The sequence below is a fragment of the Panthera leo genome, chromosome D2 (genome assembly GCF_018350215.1).
Source record: "Panthera leo isolate Ple1 chromosome D2, P.leo_Ple1_pat1.1, whole genome shotgun sequence".
NCBI lineage: Eukaryota > Metazoa > Chordata > Mammalia > Carnivora > Felidae > Panthera > Panthera leo.
The window spans coordinates 29,925,839-29,943,230 of record NC_056689.1 but is presented as its reverse complement, the minus strand read 5'-3'; the positions used below and the strand labels follow the sequence as shown (position 1 = coordinate 29,943,230).

Below are 17,392 nucleotides of genomic sequence, written 5' to 3'. Positions count from 1 at the left end.
TTCCCATGGGACTCCTGTCACCGGCCACCTCCCTGGCATCCATGTTCTCCTTCTCTAGCCAAAAGGAGCAAAAATTTGCTTTGGGGTGCCCATTCCTCTCCCACTGACCTCACCCTAAGTGCCAGGGGAGGGCTCTGAGTAGCTTAAAGCCAATCAGCTCATCCCGCTGCTCGGGCGGCGCACAGCCACGGGCCGGTCACAGAGCGAATCGCCTCTCTTGTGTCCCTGGGAGGGGTGGCACGAGGTGTGGGCTCTGTAACTGCAGCGGCCACCTTGAGCCCAACGCTGCAGAGGAGAGGCTACCACGGACCAGGGCTCCGTGCCACACCTGAGCCAGACTCAGGCCCCGAATGCTGGCTGGGCAGGGCCCAGGAGGAAGCCCTGAGCCGGACAGATCAGAGAGGCAGGTCCACATCCAGGTGGCCTGCCTCTCCTCCGAGGGAGGCCAGCTGGCACACCCAGAGCTGGCTGTGACACAGCAAAACAATCTGTTCCGTTCAGAGCCAGGCCCGGGAGCCAGGGATGTTGCTGGGACCTGAGCGCCTGGCCCTCCCTCGCCGCGACGCGGGCGCAGAGAAACACCGCTCTCATTGTTCCTGCTCCTGACAGGACCAGACAGGACCGCCCCAGCCACAGCTGTGTCGAGGATCCCTGGCAGGACTCGGGCCTTTCTGAGGCCCGGCTGCCCAGCTGCCGCCCCAGGTACCTGTGGGAACGGCCTCTGCACAGCCCCGAGCCGGAATCTCGAAGCAGGCAGGAGCCAGACTGCCCGGGGCTCAATCCCGGCTCGGCCGCTTCCTGTGCTACTTACTTCTTGATCCCCTCACCCAGAATATGGGGATAACGGCAGGGCCTACCGCTAAGGCCGCTGGGCAGAGGATAGGAGGTAACATGGGCAAAGTGCTAGAATGTCTGCCCTTGCTATGCATCCCACTTTACTAAGCACTTCCCATGTAGTAACTTATTTCATCCTCACTAAAACCCTATGAGGTAGACAATATCACTATCCCCACTTTACAGATGAGGAAGCTGAGGCATAGAGAGGTTATAAAACGTGCCCATGGTCACCGTCCCAGTTAAGCACTAGAGGCTATGCTCTAACCACTGTGCTGTTCTGCCTCTCTCATGGGCGATGTCATTTAATGTCAGCTATTACTGTCATGCCAGCAGCCCCACCCAGCCCCACCCCCAACCCTGTCTCTCTGTCTACCTTCATCAGCTCACTCCTTCCTGAGGCAGCCTGCCCCCACTGGGCAGCGTGACAACAGAAAAGGTTCCTGCCCTTAGGATGAGCCAAAATCAGCCTCCTGGCACCTTCTGCCCCTTGCTTTTCACTTCGCCCTCTGGAGACACAACGATCTCCCTTTTCTACACGACGTCCCTTCCATACATGGACCCCATCATCCCCTTTTCCTAGAACCTCTGTCAGAGCAGCAAAACCAGGAAAAAGCACCTCTGATGAGCCTCGCTCAGCTCAAGCCAAAGGCTCACGGACACAGCAGGGCTCCTCAACCAACATGCTCAACATGCTCTGCTCAAGTGAAGCCAAGTAACCAGGCAAGCCGTGATTCACCTCCTAGCACTCAGTGCCCACAAACACCATGGAGCCACAGCCGTCCCGCCGGCCGGTGGGCACAGGCAGGGCCGACACCCACGTGGCCTGGGGACAGGCTGGCAAGGGCGGGCTGGGGGTCATGTTCACACAAGGGGAGCAAGGACTCGCATGCCAATCGGGAGCTCCCCTGGCAGCCGGGGTCCGCTCCAATGGGCCGCCCGGGACCAGAGAAGTGGGAGAGGTCCGAGGCCACGCTAAGCAGGATTAGAGCTTTGGAGAGGTTCCGTGGAGCAGGCAGAGCAACCATAAGAAAAGGTGTCTGGGGACTGACTTCACTAGCGTTCAGGTCAAAGAATTCTGCAGGTCAAACCATCCTGCTGTCATGGTCACTGCTGCTGCTGTCTTGGGGGACATGTGGCTCCTTGCATGTTGAAGGATGTGATAAGGAATCACATAGGGCAACGGGATTTAAAATTCCAGACACGACACGGAAAAAGAAGATTAAGGAGTCCAAGAAGACAGGAGGGGACGAGACAGAGAATTAAAAATCACAGAGGGTGGGACCCAAATCTGTAGAAGGAGACAGGCATGTGACCAGAACAGGCCTAGTGTGGAAGGGTGGTAGGGAGGAAGCTGAATATCCGATCCCTTCTAGAGAGACACCTCCTAACTCTGGGGTAAGGCTAGGGTTGCTGGGTACTCAGGGCTGTCCCCTGCTATCCTGAAAGTAGTTATCACCAGTGCAGGCAGGAGCCACAGAGCTACCGTGACGATACCCTTCCTGGCCAAATGTATACAGTTGGTACTCAGTAAACGCAAACTTCAGTCAAAATGAATGAGTGCGTGTGTAGTGGTCTGGAGTCCGTCTGGGTACCGAGGGCCTTTGCACAAATCCCACACACTTACATTTTCAACCCTGGTTAAAAAATGGAATCACCAGGAGAGCTCTCAGGCTCTTAAGGACAGGTCCCGACCCAGGCCAACTGGGTCAGAATTGGGAGGAAGGCGGGTAGGGTGAGGGGATGCCGGGGCTACAATATGTTTTTTAAAGGCCTTTATGGGGTTGCCTAGTTAAGCGTCTGACTCCTGACTTGGGCTCAGGTCATGATCTTGTGGTTCATGAATTCAAGTCCAGTATAAGGCTCTGAGCTGGTGGCAGGGAACCGGCTTGGGATTCTCTCTCTCTCTCTCTCTCTCTCTCTCCCCCTTGCTTCTTCCCTGTGCGCATGCATGCTCTCTCTCTCCCCCAAAATAAATAAGCTTAAAATAATAATAATAATAATAATGATATTAATAATAATAATAATAAATAAAAGGCGTTTGTGTAAAGGCGATGAGCAATCAGCGATGAAAAACCACTCCTCCAGACCACCACTGATGATGTTGGTCCATAAATGGTAAGAGATGAGTCTTAGATATTCTAGAAGGTCACTCTAAAAACTCAAACTTTCAAATAGGGCAGAAAACCCTAAACCTAAGCCACATCAAACCTCAAGAGAGTCTTGGGCCAGCCTGTCCTATCACACCGCCTTAATTTCCCCACCAGTCAAATGGAGCAGACACCTCTCCCTGACAAGAACCAAATTCTGGCATTTGCACAGAATAAGAAAGACTCCAAAACTTAGGCAAGGCACCTAGGAAAGAGCAAAAATTTGCTTTGGCAAAAAACTCTCTGGCCAATAGCCTATTTCCAGGAATATGTGATGTAACTCAAGAATCTATCACCTCTTTAGCATTGTTCTTAACAAGACCCGACCTACGCTGACCAGTAAACAGGTCATGTTTATTCATCTAGCTACCTCCCCATATACCATCCATCCATCCATCCATCATCCATCCATTCTCCATTTCCCCATCCACCTCCATCCATCCTTCCACCCATTCTCTATTTCCCCATTCACCCCCATCCATCCATCCATTCATCTATCCATCTATCCATCCATCCACCTTTCCATCCTCACTCCTCCTCCTTAATCCACCATCCATCCATCCATCCATCCATCCATCTCTATCTATGCATCTACCCAACCACCATTCCAAAAATGTTTATCGCAAGGCAACTGTGAGCCCAGTTCACAGTTCAGCCTGGGGATACAGTTCAGCCCCTTAGAAAATTCAGAAATACTTCAAAATAGACGGCAGAGAAATCCAGGCTTCCACCCAAGCCACGTGGGATCCCTGTGCTGAGGCTGAGGGTACGGACCAGACATGGGCCTGGGTCACATCTGCTCAGTTATCACAGGTAACTGCCCTGCTCCCTGAGAAGGGCGACTTCTGATTAAATGATTGATAGTAACAACAGGTACGGGTACATAATCTCTGATCTGAAACCCCTGGGGTCACATATGCTTGGGAATGTGGAACCGTGAGAATTTTAGAGATGCACTGTGATACACAGGCACATATTACAGAATATCCCCAGAGGTACCTGAGATAATGATGTGATCAAGCACATCCACAGATCTCCAGTGAACTGTAAAGCAGGCACAGTAAACAGCTTCATGTCACATGGGGTCAGGTTTTAGTGCCGCAAGTTAGGTAAATGGACTGGGGGGAAAAAAAAAACCTTTGGCTGCCAGAGCTCTGGAACAGGCTTCCTTTATCACCAAGCTGGTACCCCAGTCTCTGGATGCAGAGTTGATGTTCAACTCTGGATCTAAGAACCTGGCATTCTCTTTCTGAGAAACCTAGTTTATTCCCCACCACAATTACCAGTGGAGGGGGGCCGCCCACTTACGGGATTCCATTAATTCGGGTGGAATTGGGTGGAAAGCCCAATCATCCAGCCTAGGCTATGGGGATTTTTGGGTGATGGGTTTCAAAATGACAAAAGAACTCCCACTTCTCTCTGGCACAAGTTAAGGACTGCTAAGGGGTGCCTGGGTGGCTCGGTCAGTTAAGTGTCCGACCCTTGATTTCAGCTCAGGTCATGATCTCATGGTTTGCGAGTTCAAGCCCCACATCGGACTCTGTGCTGACAGCATGGTGTCTGCTTGAGATTCTGTCTCTCTCCCTCTCTCTCTGCCTTTTCCTTGATCGCATGCTCTCTCTCTGTCAAAATAAATAAATTTTTAAAAAATTATTAAAAGAAAAAAAGATAAGGACCGCTAAGCCAACAGGGTTGAACACTTGTCAGCGCACTGATAACATCCGATCCCAGGATAAGGCTGCTGGGGGGTTGATCAGAGTGCTTCTAGCACAGGGGCATCGCAGAAAAACAGGGGCATATGCACTTCAGGAAGTAAGTAGCTCCTACCCAGAAATGCCCACACTAATGTCTGTCCTGAATAATGTCACTCATACCTCGGCAGCTCTCCAAGGCCAAAAATAACTTACCCAGTAAGTCTGATGCTCTTTATCAACTCTGACCCATCCGCCTATCCATGACACAGAAGAAGTTTCTCCCTTCTCCCGTCTCCCTAAGGTCTATATGACTCAAATGGTTTGCGCTCACTCCTCTGCATAACCAACATTTACACGTGGGACATACCTCCCCAACTAGCTCTTAAGTACTGGACAGGAAGGTCCTGCTCTGTCCTCGGAGCCTAGCACAGAGCTCTCAAGAAGTAGCATCGAATGAGTGGACACTCACTCTCTCTGCTCAGCTGATGCCCTGCTTACCTCATGGCCCCGCTCGCTCTGAGTGGCAATGCTAGTTTTCTACAGTGCTTCTGAACCTTAGCTTTCTGCGAGTGCTTCTGTATTTCTAATTTCCAAGATTTTTTATGAGGACGCAATTAGAGTGTAATTAGACAAAGAGACAATCATTCAAAACGTGCTTTTAAAGCGGCAGTCGCCACAGCTGCATATCTATCCACAGAAGGAGTGACGGGTCCCGCAAATTTGCTGGGCGTCTCCCTTTGTGACTACCTGCCTTCTGCCCCTATCATCTCACAACCCACGCCTTTCGTTAAGTGTCCCCTAAGTCATGTGCACGAGTCATCAGAAAAGGTGGGACTCACAGCTGCTTCCCAGGGTTGAGAGAGCCACGGTCTATCTCCCGGTCGAACTCGGTGCGGATGTCTTCGAGGGACCCGTCGTCCCCAAAGGCCCCCCACTCCGTGTTGATGCACATCCTGCCCTCGTCGCCTTCCACCAGGTCAATGTGCCTCAGTTCCTCCATGTAGCACGCGTTGGTGCCAGTGCCTGGGAGAGAGAGACACGATCAGAAGGTGTGACCACCACAAAATCAGGAGACGAGGCTGTGCCCTCCGGACACACCAGCCGAAGGGACGGATGAGGAGGAGGTGACGTTACCAATGATGAGGCCGACTTCGCACTGCTGGTCGTCATAGCCACAGGTCATCATGGTCCCCACCGTGTCGTTCACCACAGCCACAATGTTGGCATCGTAGTCCTGGGGACACATGAGGGGGTGTCACCGTCCACTCTCGCATGGGAGTGGAGGTCACCAACCTTCAAGAGAGCGTGGCAAGAGAGCTCCCGTTTCCACCCCTGCTCCTGGGAGTGGCGCTGCTCTCGTTGCTGCCGGCACTCGAGTCGGCTGGATCAGAGCGCGGTAATTACATTAGGGAAACTGCACAGTCATCTTAATTACCTGGCTTAAGAGTCTTTCCAGAGCGGATCTTGCGCACAGAGCCACAGCCCTCTACAAAGCACCGCACCACATCCGTGCGCTGACTGCCCTCGTTCCGTGCGCACCGGCGGCACCTGACCGCGTCAGCTCCCCGCACGGCCCAGCGCTCCCCCCGCCCAAGGGCCTGGCTCCTTCGGGCGGCACTTCGGAGACCCCTGCTTTGAGCCACCCCAACCTTCGGGGCCGCGGACCCCCACCGTTCATCTGCCTGGGTCTTCGAGACACCCACGTGATGCCTCAGGCCGGGCGCTCCTGCCCCGCGGAAGGGCCTGGTCTGATTTAGATCACAGACTTCTCCCCACACTCCCCCACCTCCAGGCGGCCCCGAAAGTTACCCCGCGCTTTTTGATGGCTTTGTTAAGCAGCTTCACCACATCCATTCCCTCCACTCCGCTCGCTTTAAATTTCTTTGTCCAGGTGATCAGGATGGCCTGCAAAGGAGAGCAGATGGGGGTTAGACGAGGGCCAGGAGGCCTCCAGAACCCCCAGGTCCCCGGGGAGGCTGCTCAAGACAAGTGACAAAGCAGAGGCCCAGAGAGGACAAGCGGTTCAGCCAGACTCCATTTAAAAAGAGAACAAGAGAAATCCCGTCATTGCCTGATCACCCCTCCCCACCTGCAAGCCAGGTCCCGGCTTCCACAGCCCCAGGGAAAGACAGGCAGAGCCAAGTTGGGCAGGAAAACAAAATGCCAAGATAATCCTTGGCTACTGAACTTCTAAAGCCAGGTCCTAGAGATTGCAAGGGAATAGCGACTAAATTCGACGTATGCCTCGTCCCCGACTTGGGACTTTAACCCCCGTTTGGGAGCAGCAATACAATACAATCCATTTGTGCTTGTGGATTAATGAAGAGACACCAAAAAGGAGAGACAGCCAGCGGTCATTCACTTGGGAACGGGAAAGGGTCAGAATTTTACTTTTTACTTTGTACCTTTATATTATTTCAATAGCTTTACGTATTGCTCTCATATTCTTTTTAATCCAAGATACTGAACAAAAGAATACTTGTTATACTTGAGTGTTGTTCTCTGAAAGGAGAAAGCTGCCATACACGCGGCAGGGCTGGGAAGACTTGTTACTGCTCAGGTCCCGTGGGCCCCTGGGGGCTGGGATGGGAGTTTGCCTATACACAGGCTGCCCCGGCTCACGGCGAAAGCGACGCGGCCTGTAAGGCACACAGGAGGGTGCGTGTTTGGGAGAGTTTGTGGTTCTTTGCTCGGCAGCGGCCTGTTGCTAAGCCAGGCATTCCAAAAATCCCTGGACACTGCTTTCTTCCCCTCAATCCCAACCCCCAAGAGGCCTCCGAGAATGTTGTGGAAGGAATGCGGGGCTGGAAATCAGCAGGCGAGTCCTATTCTCACACCTCTGCCCGTTTCCTTGTGGGCAGCTCCCCGAATTCCTCTGAGAGTCACTTTGCTCACCTGTGGGACAAGGCAGCTGGTCTAGATCTGGACAATCTTGAAGATTCCAGGCATCCCTGAGGAGTGGGCACAGGCCCCCTGGATGGCTATTTAGTCTGCGGTCCACCGGCTTCTTGGCAGGCAGCATGGCCCGGCCTAGGAAGCCCTCCCCGGATGGGGGTCAAGGCCTGTGGGTGGGGGCCCTGCCTCTAGCTCCTCTGCCTGCAAAGCCCCTCTACCAGGCTATCTGCCCTGCTCTGGGGGGCTCTCCTGCTCTGAGGACATTCTCTCCCCCTTCTGCCATGCCTTCTTCCTGGCAAGATTGCACCTTCTGGGGGGCAGGCCCCATCTGCTCCCCGTTCTCTCCCAGGGCCTAGCCCCACATGGGGATAGCACTTGGTCAATAGCCACCGGTGAACAAAGGAGCAAGCAAATGAGTCGCTTCATTCTCAAGCCGTCCCCCACCTCTCATGGTGGGAGGGGATGTCAACACTGTCTCTACCTGGGGGTGTGATTGTCAAGTCTCCACTCTCAGAAGCAAAGGGAAACTTAGTACCAACAACAGGCTTTGAGAAAGGTTTGGGAAGACACCCTAGAAGTGAAAGTGACATGAACACCTTGGAGGTGTCACAGGGCCAGATACCAGAGTCTAGAGTGGCCACCGCGGTCCTTTTGGAGACAGGAGGACAGCAGTGTTTCGAGGTCTTTAACTGGGGGGAGGGGGAGGGGGAGCAGGGACTAGGTGAGGGGGTGCCCAGGGATTCTGGTCCTAGATCTGCCATTAATAAGACCTGTGACCTTGGGAGGCTTCCTTTCCCATCTGAGGAAGGAGGGGCTTGGTCTACTGAGCTCTCAAGCCCCTTCTCGCTCTAACGTGACATAATTACACAAATCAGACAGACGGAAGGGCTCCAGGAGTATGACGCGGTGCCCAGGACAGGGCACTGACCCTACGGATAAAGAGGCACAGGGGAGCTGCCCAGGAGTGCGGAGGGCACCACAATGTTACCATCCTGCACAGGCTCTGGAGCCACACTAGTCGCTCCCCACAGCTAGCTCTGCCCACAGCTAGTCTGGGCTCTGCTCCCTCCTGGCCGGGTGGTCTTGGGCAGGTTCCTAATCCCTCCACGCCTCAGTTTCCTCCATCTGTAAACCGGGAACCGTAAGCACTTCACTCACGGGGTGTCTGAAGATCACGTGTGTTAACTGTGACGTGCGCATCAGGACAGAGCCTGGTACCCGATGGCCCCTCCGGAATGTCAACTATCGGGGTCCCTGTTATAGGAGTCTGTTCACAGGTTGCCGTGTGTGTGTGTTCTGTCTCTCCATGAAGAAAAGGCACAAGGTCGCATCTACTTATTTTGTATCCCGGCAGTATGCTGAGGTACAATGGGGCCACGGAGTTATGCCGGAGTCCTTCCTTACTAAACAGGTGAATGAATGAATGAATGAATGGACAGCAAGGGGGTGCAACGATCCACCTGGAGGTCAGAAGGGGAACCAACAGCGTCTCTGGGCCCGAGGCGTGGGATCCTGACCAGATTCCCTGGAACCAGGATGGCCTCCAGGTAAACACCACGCGGTACATCTCTGACAGAAGGCTCGGCAGCCTCTTTCACTGTCACCAAACCTACCTTCCCTTCCTTCACTTGCTTGAGCTTCACAAATGTCTCTACTTACCTAATGGCCACAAACGCCATGATTTGTCTCTAGAAGTATGTAAATCACTTAAGTAATTGACAGATAAACACAAGATGGTGACCTCACATTAACTCCTACAAATGTTTCTATTTAAGAAAAATACGAGACATGCAGGCCATCCCGTGAGCAAAAGGGAAAAAGAATCGGGCCAAAGGGCTCATCAGCTTTCCCTCTTTAGGGCCTCTGTGGGGCCCGCCAGTCCCAGCATGTCCTTACCTCGTCTATTTTGGACTGCCGACAAGGGAAGGAAAACGTGAATCCCACAGGTAATTTCTTGTCCTTGATTTTTTTTTTCTCCATGAAGTCTCCCAGGCACTCGGCGACGTGATCGAAAAGCTAAAGAAAGCGCAAGAGCAGTCAGGATGGGGACAGGGGACAGGGGACCGGGCATTTCAGGGAAAGAGGTAAACAATTCCCTCTGCAAGAGGGAAAAGAGCGCCCCTCTGGGAAAGCCGTACTGGCTGTGAAGGCTAGAGAAAGAGTCCCTTACAGGGAGACCTCCCTGCGGGCCAGCACAGCTCAGGAAGCGGTTCAAACCCTTTCATCGGGACCGGCCCGTGGGCGGTCATGGCCTGCCTACCTGGGCGCTGAAGAAATTTTAAAATAAGAGGAAATCACCTCACCCTCCAGAAGGCACAGGCAGTGGTCTCCATGGCCCCCTCCCAGGTGGGGCATTTTCCGGCCCCTTCCCTGTATCCCTATCTCCCGCCGTCTGTGTAAATTCCCAACGCTACGGGAGGGTCACAGCCTCTAGCCCACCTGAGCGATTCAGCAATCTTCAGACGGTCACACTTTTACTCTTTCCTGAAGCATGATATGCACACGTGGAAAAGCGCACACATCCTTTAGGCGCAGAGTTCACGGATTCTCAAAGGCTCGCCCGCCTGTGTCACCAGCACCCAGACGCCTCCCTCACGTCCCCTGCGGTCGCTGCCACCACCTAACCCCACAAGGGCAGTCGGCAGCCACTCTGACTTCCAGCACTCTGGATTCGTTGTGCTGTTTTTCTGTCACATAAATGCAACAAGGACATGTTCTTTCACTTGACATTATGTGTCAGAGAATCGTCCGGGCTGAGGTGTGCCTTTAGAGGCCATTCGCTCTCACTGCTGCATAGGATTCTGTGGTATGAACACACCACAATTTGTTCAGTGGATTTTCGTTTTAGTTTGTCTGCTCCACAACACATTGCCTGGGGTAAACACACGCATCTTAGAATCCACTGGAAAGAACACAGAACGCTGTTTCCCTAGCCTCTGTATGAATACTGTCCATGATGGAAGGCTCACCACCACTAAGCCAACCTTTTAGGATCAAATACCTCCCCTTGTCTCAAATGTATCCAGAATCAGGGTGGCTGGGTGGCTCAGTCGGTCAAGCATCCAACTCTTGATTTCAGCTCAGGTCATGATCTCACGGTTCAAGAGTTCGAAACCCATGTCGGGCACACTGATAGCGTAGAGCCTGCTTGGAATTCTCTTCTCTCTCTCTCTCTCTCTCTCTCTCTCTCTCTCTCTCACACGCGCACACACACACACTAAATGAATAAGCTTTAAAAAAATAAATAAATAAAATACAATGCATCCAGAATTGAATATAATGTTTCATATGTGTTCTGAACACAGGAAAGCTTAGTGGAATGAAGAACCTCCCTTTTCCTTAGCTCTATACCTTCACTAATGTAATCAAAGTATACATACGCTCTTTGGGGCACCATGCCACAGTCTAGGTCACCCTCTGTCTTTTTCACATGGCTGTTATTACACTAGACCTCCCTCACGTACAGGATTGACACAGCTACAGAGCTTCTAGAAGGCCAGAAGAAGGCAGTGTTGGCAGAGCTAACCACATGGTCACAGGAAGCAACCCCAGCCCGTGTACCCAGACAAGGCTATCTTCCCAAAGGCTTTCCTTGCAGGGATATCCTTGAGAGGGGGCCAGAAGTCATTATTCCTATTCCCCAACTTCCCCCAGATGCTCCCGACCTAGCTCTAAATTCTGACTTTCCTGCCAGTGTAAAGGAAAACCTGCCGATTCTGATCTAGGAGCCTCTCTGTCCCTGAGTCACTATTACTCAGACGATGGCTGCAGCCAGTGAGTCCGACTAAAGAGACACATGACCACCTTCCCTGGAGAAGCCCAGCTAAGCTTCCTGCGACCTACATTTCCAAGTAATATAAACCCATTCCTAAGTCCGTCAGCAAGCCCCGCGTCATCAGCTGTCACAAGCTCCAGGCCCCCCTGTGGCCCTGAACCGAGAGGGCTGGGAGAGAGGAAGGCAGGCTGCAGGCAGGAAGGAGCAGGGAGAACGCAGGCTGCAGGAACGGATTCGCACGGGGGAGGCGCTGTAACCAGCTCCCAGATCCAAACAGAACACAGCCACCCCCAAGGGCTCTGTCGAGAAGGAAACGCCGCGGTTGTGAAACGCCCACAGTTCCAGGAGCCACAAGCCTGCTCAAAGAGACAGGAAGCCACCGCCACACTAAGTATGCTTGTGACCAACCAGGCGGGGAAGTTACCCGGCCTCGCTGGGCTCAAAATTTCAGGGTCTAAAAAGCACTATTTTCCCCCTCCTAACAACACGATCATGATTTTAAAAATCCCCACACGGAAATTCAGTTTCTCCAGTTGAAAATGGCAAACAATGACTAAAACAAGAATTTAAACATTTATCATTCAAAATTCCCGAAGCTAAGTGATGTTTTAAGAAAGGCTGCATTTATGCTTCCAGACTTATTAAAGCTTAAAGTTGAACTGAGCCTTTGGCATACCGTGTGTGTGTGTGTGTGTGTGTGTGTGTGTGTGTGTGTGCATGGAGAGGAGGGGGAGAAAAAGATAAAGCAAATCTGGATGAGGGCATATAGGGGAGCTCTTTGTGCTTATCTTAAAACTTTTCTATAAGTTTACTATTATTCTAGATAAAAGTGTAAAACTCTATTTAAATTCCTGCACATTACAGAACGTGGGATCACAGCCCCACGAATTCAGGACTGTTCACAGACTGTGAGTCCGGGCACAGTGGGGCCCCTGGCCTCCACCCTCCAGGCTGGTCAGAGATCAGAAAAATGGGCCACTAATACTTATTTCTAACTTCAAACCAAACTTCTGGAGGAGAATTTCCTGTTTCATCCCTATTCTCAACTGCCAACCTTCTTCTTCATCCCCTGGGCCCTCCTCCTTGCCCACAGCCCTCACGTTTCCTCACCATCAAAAACTCTGGATAAAGACAATAAAGACAAGACCCAGCTGAGGGTGTTCCACGTTGCTAAAACAGAAACATCTGGAGCCGGACTGCCTGGGTGCAGACCCCAGCTCTATCACTTATGAGCTGTGTGACCCAAGGGGCTGGTCACTTAACATCTGAGCCTCAGTTTTCTCATCTGTACAATGGGGAGAATGATGACATCTGCCCCAGAGGGTTACTGCGATGGCTAAAGGAGTCACTCCACGCAAAGTGCTTACAGCAGGGATGTGGACCTAACGAGCATCACGGAAGTATTGCTGTAAGAACACACGACTGTTACCACCATTATCACCATTCTCGTCACCTCTTCTTTGCAGACCGTTTGAAAGGGGAAGAGGAAGAGACAGACAGCAGGAAACAAAGTGATCCTGGAGCTGAGAAGACGGAGACAGAGGCTGGGAGAGAGGAGGTCCTGCGGGCGCCGGAAGAAGGAAGTCACTGGGCAAGTGAATATAGCCAGTGGGCACCCTCTTGACAAGCCCTGCTCCTCAAAGGTCAAGTCACACAGCACCAGGAATGTCTTGGCCCAGGGAGAGAGTCCTGATGGTGAGGACACCAAGCAGATGCGGCTCGACCCCGGGACGTGGGGAACAGACAGTAAGAGGTGGGTGCTTGTCGCCAAGCGCAAAGAGCAGGACCCAAGGCGGGGCTGCGGGCCACCTGCACAAAGGAATAATGAGCAGCCACTGGGCGGGGTTCGGGGACCCAGCAGCTGGCAGCCCTCAGGCCCACCTCGGACGAATGGGCCAGTCTGTGCGGCCTAGTAGGGGAGGCACGGGCAGGGGAACCTCCAGGCACGGCCATCCGGTGAGTGATACACTCATTTCAGTGGCCGGCTGAGCAGCGGTTCATCTCTTCTGGCGTCTTCTTCAATGCTCTCCCTGACATGGTCGGACAAGCTCTGACCCCAAACCCCCAGGAGCAGGTCAATGGCTGGGATTAGCCCTTTTCTCTCAGACCAAAAATAAAACACAACAAAAAAAACGGCAGGCAGCTTGCTCTAGGACCCACCCGCGTTAATTCAGAAACAACACGGTCAAGAGGAGTCAAGAGGAGAAGGCTCCTGGGTCTCATCTCAAAGTCCAGCTCAGAACAAATGGGTTTTCTGGAGAACTTAGTCATGAACCTTGACGTGAACACACCCTTCCTAAAGCAAATATTTGGCAAGCTTTGAATACATATCCTGGGCAGCAGCCATGACTCAGAAGGCAAGCAACAGGCTGCAGGAGCCAGTATATCTACAGGCCCGTGGCAGGAGCGGCTCCCGGGAACAGGCTAACGGGACACCGAATGACGGAAAACCGTGACCACGGGGTCCTCGGTGAGCTAGGCCCCACCACTCACCGCAACCAGACAGACGGGACAAGGGGAACGGGCCCTTCTGATCATGCCCACAGCCCCTCTGCCAGCTAAGGAAGGCAGCCCTTCCCAGGGGGCCCCATGAAAAGGAGGGGCCTCAGGTATCAAATGTGAGGGAAGGGGGTGGTGACATTCTGTACCAAGGACTCTTTAGGAGGCTATTAAATCCGGTAGCCAGGAGCCCCTGACTAGCCCTGGGGCCATGAACTCAAATGCCTGCTGCCGCACAAGGTGACAGCCACACCCGGGGAGGCCTGGGCCCCTGGTGAGCTGGGTGAGGAGGCCAACGCCTTGGAAGAAGGGGCGTTTTCACCCATGGGCTCTGCTAAACCTGCGCTGGGGAGCCAACCCCAGGATCCTTAGAGAATGAACACATTTACCCACAGAGCTGCCGGGCTCCCTCCTCACACCTTCCACACTGTGCAAGTCCCAGTGACCCTCTCCCAGCCACCAGTTTACCCAGATGGTGGACTCTCTTTAGGTGGTCACACCCTTCCACCCAAGAGCCCCTCTCCACGTGAATCTACAAGGGACTCCTTCCAGGAACTCAGATACCAATGCTTGGGGGTCTGGCTCCTGCATGGGAGCGCACTGGGGCTGATGGGAAGGGAGCGGGGACCCACCTGGCTTCCACTGCCGTGCACGATGTTCTCCGGGGTGTCATAAATCTCGGACTCCATGTGAACATTCTGGTTTTGCTCATGATTCACTTGCACCCTCAGAATTCGAAAGGAAGACCCGCCAAGATCCAGGGCAATGAAATCTCCCTTTTCTGTTTAGGGAGACAACAGGTATCGCATCAGGTTCACGTCACAGGCAGACCCCGCACTTTTGCCAGCTTCTCGACAGGGTCTGCATCCCCCATGCAAACCTCATCCAACCACTGCCCTGGCTGGAAAGTGGGCCAGGGAAACCCTCCCAGCCTGGCATGCAGCAGGCCAGCTCCACGCAGAGGAACGCAAGTGCTGAGCTCTGTACAAAGCCTCGCTCCAGCTTCTCTAATTCCCTATCCTTCCTCCCAGACAGCACTGTTACCTATAAAATAAAAATAAAAACATGGGGCGCCTGGGTGGCTCAGTCGGTTAAGCATCCGACTTCAGCTCATGTCATGGTTCATGAGTTTGAGCCCCACGTTGGGCTCCACATTGTCAGCACGGGGCTTGGGATTCTCTCTCTCTCTCTCTCTCTCTCTCTCTCTCTCTCAAAATAAACTTAAAAAAATTTTTTTTAATTAAAAAAAATAAAAACAGCATTTCAACTCAGAGAAAACCTCACATCTGAGGTCCACCCCATGCCTTGAGTTCTTTCCACGTTATGGAGTTCACACCTCCACTTATTCCCCTGGGGGATTTTTTTTTTTAATTGTGGTAAAATACACGCAACATAAAATTTACCACTGCAACCATCCTTAAGTAGCATTAAATACAACGTTGTGCAACCATCACCTCCATCCATCTCCAAAACTTTTCATCACCCCTAACAGGGTCCTGAAGCTCTAGAACCATTAAACAGTCACTCCCCACTCCCCATCCCCTAGCCCCTGGTCACCACCTCTCTACCGTCTGTCACTACAGATTTGCCTCGTCTAAAGATCTCACAGAAGTGGAATCACACAATACTTGTCCTTTTGTGTCCAGCTTATTTCGCTCTGCATAGTGTCTCAAAGGTTCATTTTGTAACAGGTGTCAGAGTTTCCTGCCTTTCTGAGGCTGACATTCCATTGTATGTAGCTACGTTTGTTTATCCATCCACCTGGCAGTGGACATTTGTATTGTTTCTACCCAGGGAATGTTTTTAGCAGAAGTCCCTCTTCATCACTTAAGAGTAACTGGCTTGATATAGTTACATCCCTCAGGTCCGATGTGTGCAGTAACTGGTGTGTGCCTGTCTTACAGATGATAAGACTGTGCACTGAGGCCACCAGACAGCAGCAAGGGAGGTGGCATGGGAAGGGTCACAAACCATTAAGCCACCATTTAACTTTCTCTACCCTGTTTCTCATTAGTAATTCTCACACACGCTTCCAAAATATCGGCTAAAATCTGTTAATTTTATTACGGATCCCCACTGTCCTAATGTATATTACACCAGGGGGGACAGCCACCCCTGCCATCCTGAGCCCCACTGGTCCCCTAAAGTCTCAATCCTATAGCAGTATAAATACAAGGCTGCTTGGGATCTCATTTTCCTGGGGAAGCATCCATAATACTCCATTTTTAGGTAACAGCACTATGGAGATATAAATCACCTTACAATTCACCCACTTAAAGTATGCAATTCAATGGTTTTTATTTTTTTTAATGTTTATTTATTTTTAAGACAGAGAATGAGCAAGGGAGGAGCAGAGAGGGAGACACAGAATCTCAAGTAGGCTCCAGGCTCTGAGCTGTCAGCACAAAGCCTGATGCGGGGCTTGAACTCACAAAATGCAAGATCATGGCCTGAGCTGAAGTTGGACACTTAACCGACTGAGCCACCCAGGCGCCCTTTCAATGTTTTTTTAGTATATCCAATTATACAACCATTGCCACAAACCAGTTTTAGAATGCTTTCATCACCTCAAAAAGAAAATCCTTTACTGCTTCTCAAGCAAGCCCCTCTCTCCCCATTGTCCTAAACAACCATTAATCTACACTCCGCCTCCACAGATTTGTCTTTTCTGGGCAGTTCCTGCGAATGGAATCCCCACAGTAGGTGGCCTCTTGTGACCAGCCTCTTACACTTAGCAAAACATTTCTAAGGTTCATCATGTTGTCACATGGCCAAATAATAATCCACCGTATGGATGTACCTCATTTCATTTACCCATTTGTCTGTAGATGGGGTTGTTTCTACCTTTTGGCTATCACGAATAACACTGCCATGAATATTTCCGCACGAGTTCTTGTGTGGCCCTGTCTTTATCTCCTTTGGGTATACACCTAGAAGAAGGGTTGCTCTGTCAAATGTTTACCTTTCTGAGGAACCATCACTGGTTTCCGAAGCAGGTCCACCAGCTTCCATCCCACCAGTGATACGTGATGTTTCCAATTTCTCTACATCCTCAATACTAATTATCATCTTATTTTATTTTGACTTGCATGTCCCTGGCTAATGACAACGAGCACCTTTTTTTCAGGTGCTTCTTGGCCATTTTCCACCTTCTTTGGAGAAATGTCTATTCAGATCCCCTGGCTTGTTTGAAAACTTGGGTTGTCTTTTAAGTGTTGAGTTGTAAGAGTTCTTCATGTTCTAGACGTGAGCACTATCAGATACATGACTTGTAAATATGTTCTCTCATTCTGTGGGTTGTCTTTTCACTTTTTTGATGGTGACTTATGAAGCATAAAAGTTGTTCCTTTTAACAAAGTACAACGTATCTATTTTCTTTTGTTGGTTGTGCTTTTGTGGTCATATCTGAGAAGCCACTGCCAAATCCAGGGTCACGGAGATTCGCAACTAGGTTTTCTGCTAAGAGTTTTACAGTTTCAGCTCTTAAATGTAGGGATTTGACCCATTTTGAGTTGATTTTTCTCTACAGTGTGAGGTAGGGATCC

At 51.5% G+C, this 17,392-nt stretch overlaps 1 protein-coding gene across 2 annotated transcripts in view; it reads right to left on the bottom strand.

Annotated features, from left to right (window-relative positions):
- The window catches only part of HK1 (hexokinase 1), an 88,230-nt gene that overhangs the window by 23,604 nt on the left and 47,234 nt on the right, over window positions 1–17,392 (bottom strand). For both annotated transcript variants that reach the window (XM_042907415.1, XM_042907416.1), the window contains 5 exons: window positions 14,480–14,628; window positions 9,470–9,589; window positions 6,488–6,583; window positions 5,813–5,912; window positions 5,518–5,701 (listed from right to left, as the gene is read on the bottom strand). In XM_042907415.1, coding sequence (XP_042763349.1) covers window positions 5,518–5,701; window positions 5,813–5,912; window positions 6,488–6,583; window positions 9,470–9,589; window positions 14,480–14,628 — 649 coding nt within the window. The remainder of the gene's footprint in view (window positions 1–5,517; window positions 5,702–5,812; window positions 5,913–6,487; window positions 6,584–9,469; window positions 9,590–14,479; window positions 14,629–17,392) is intronic.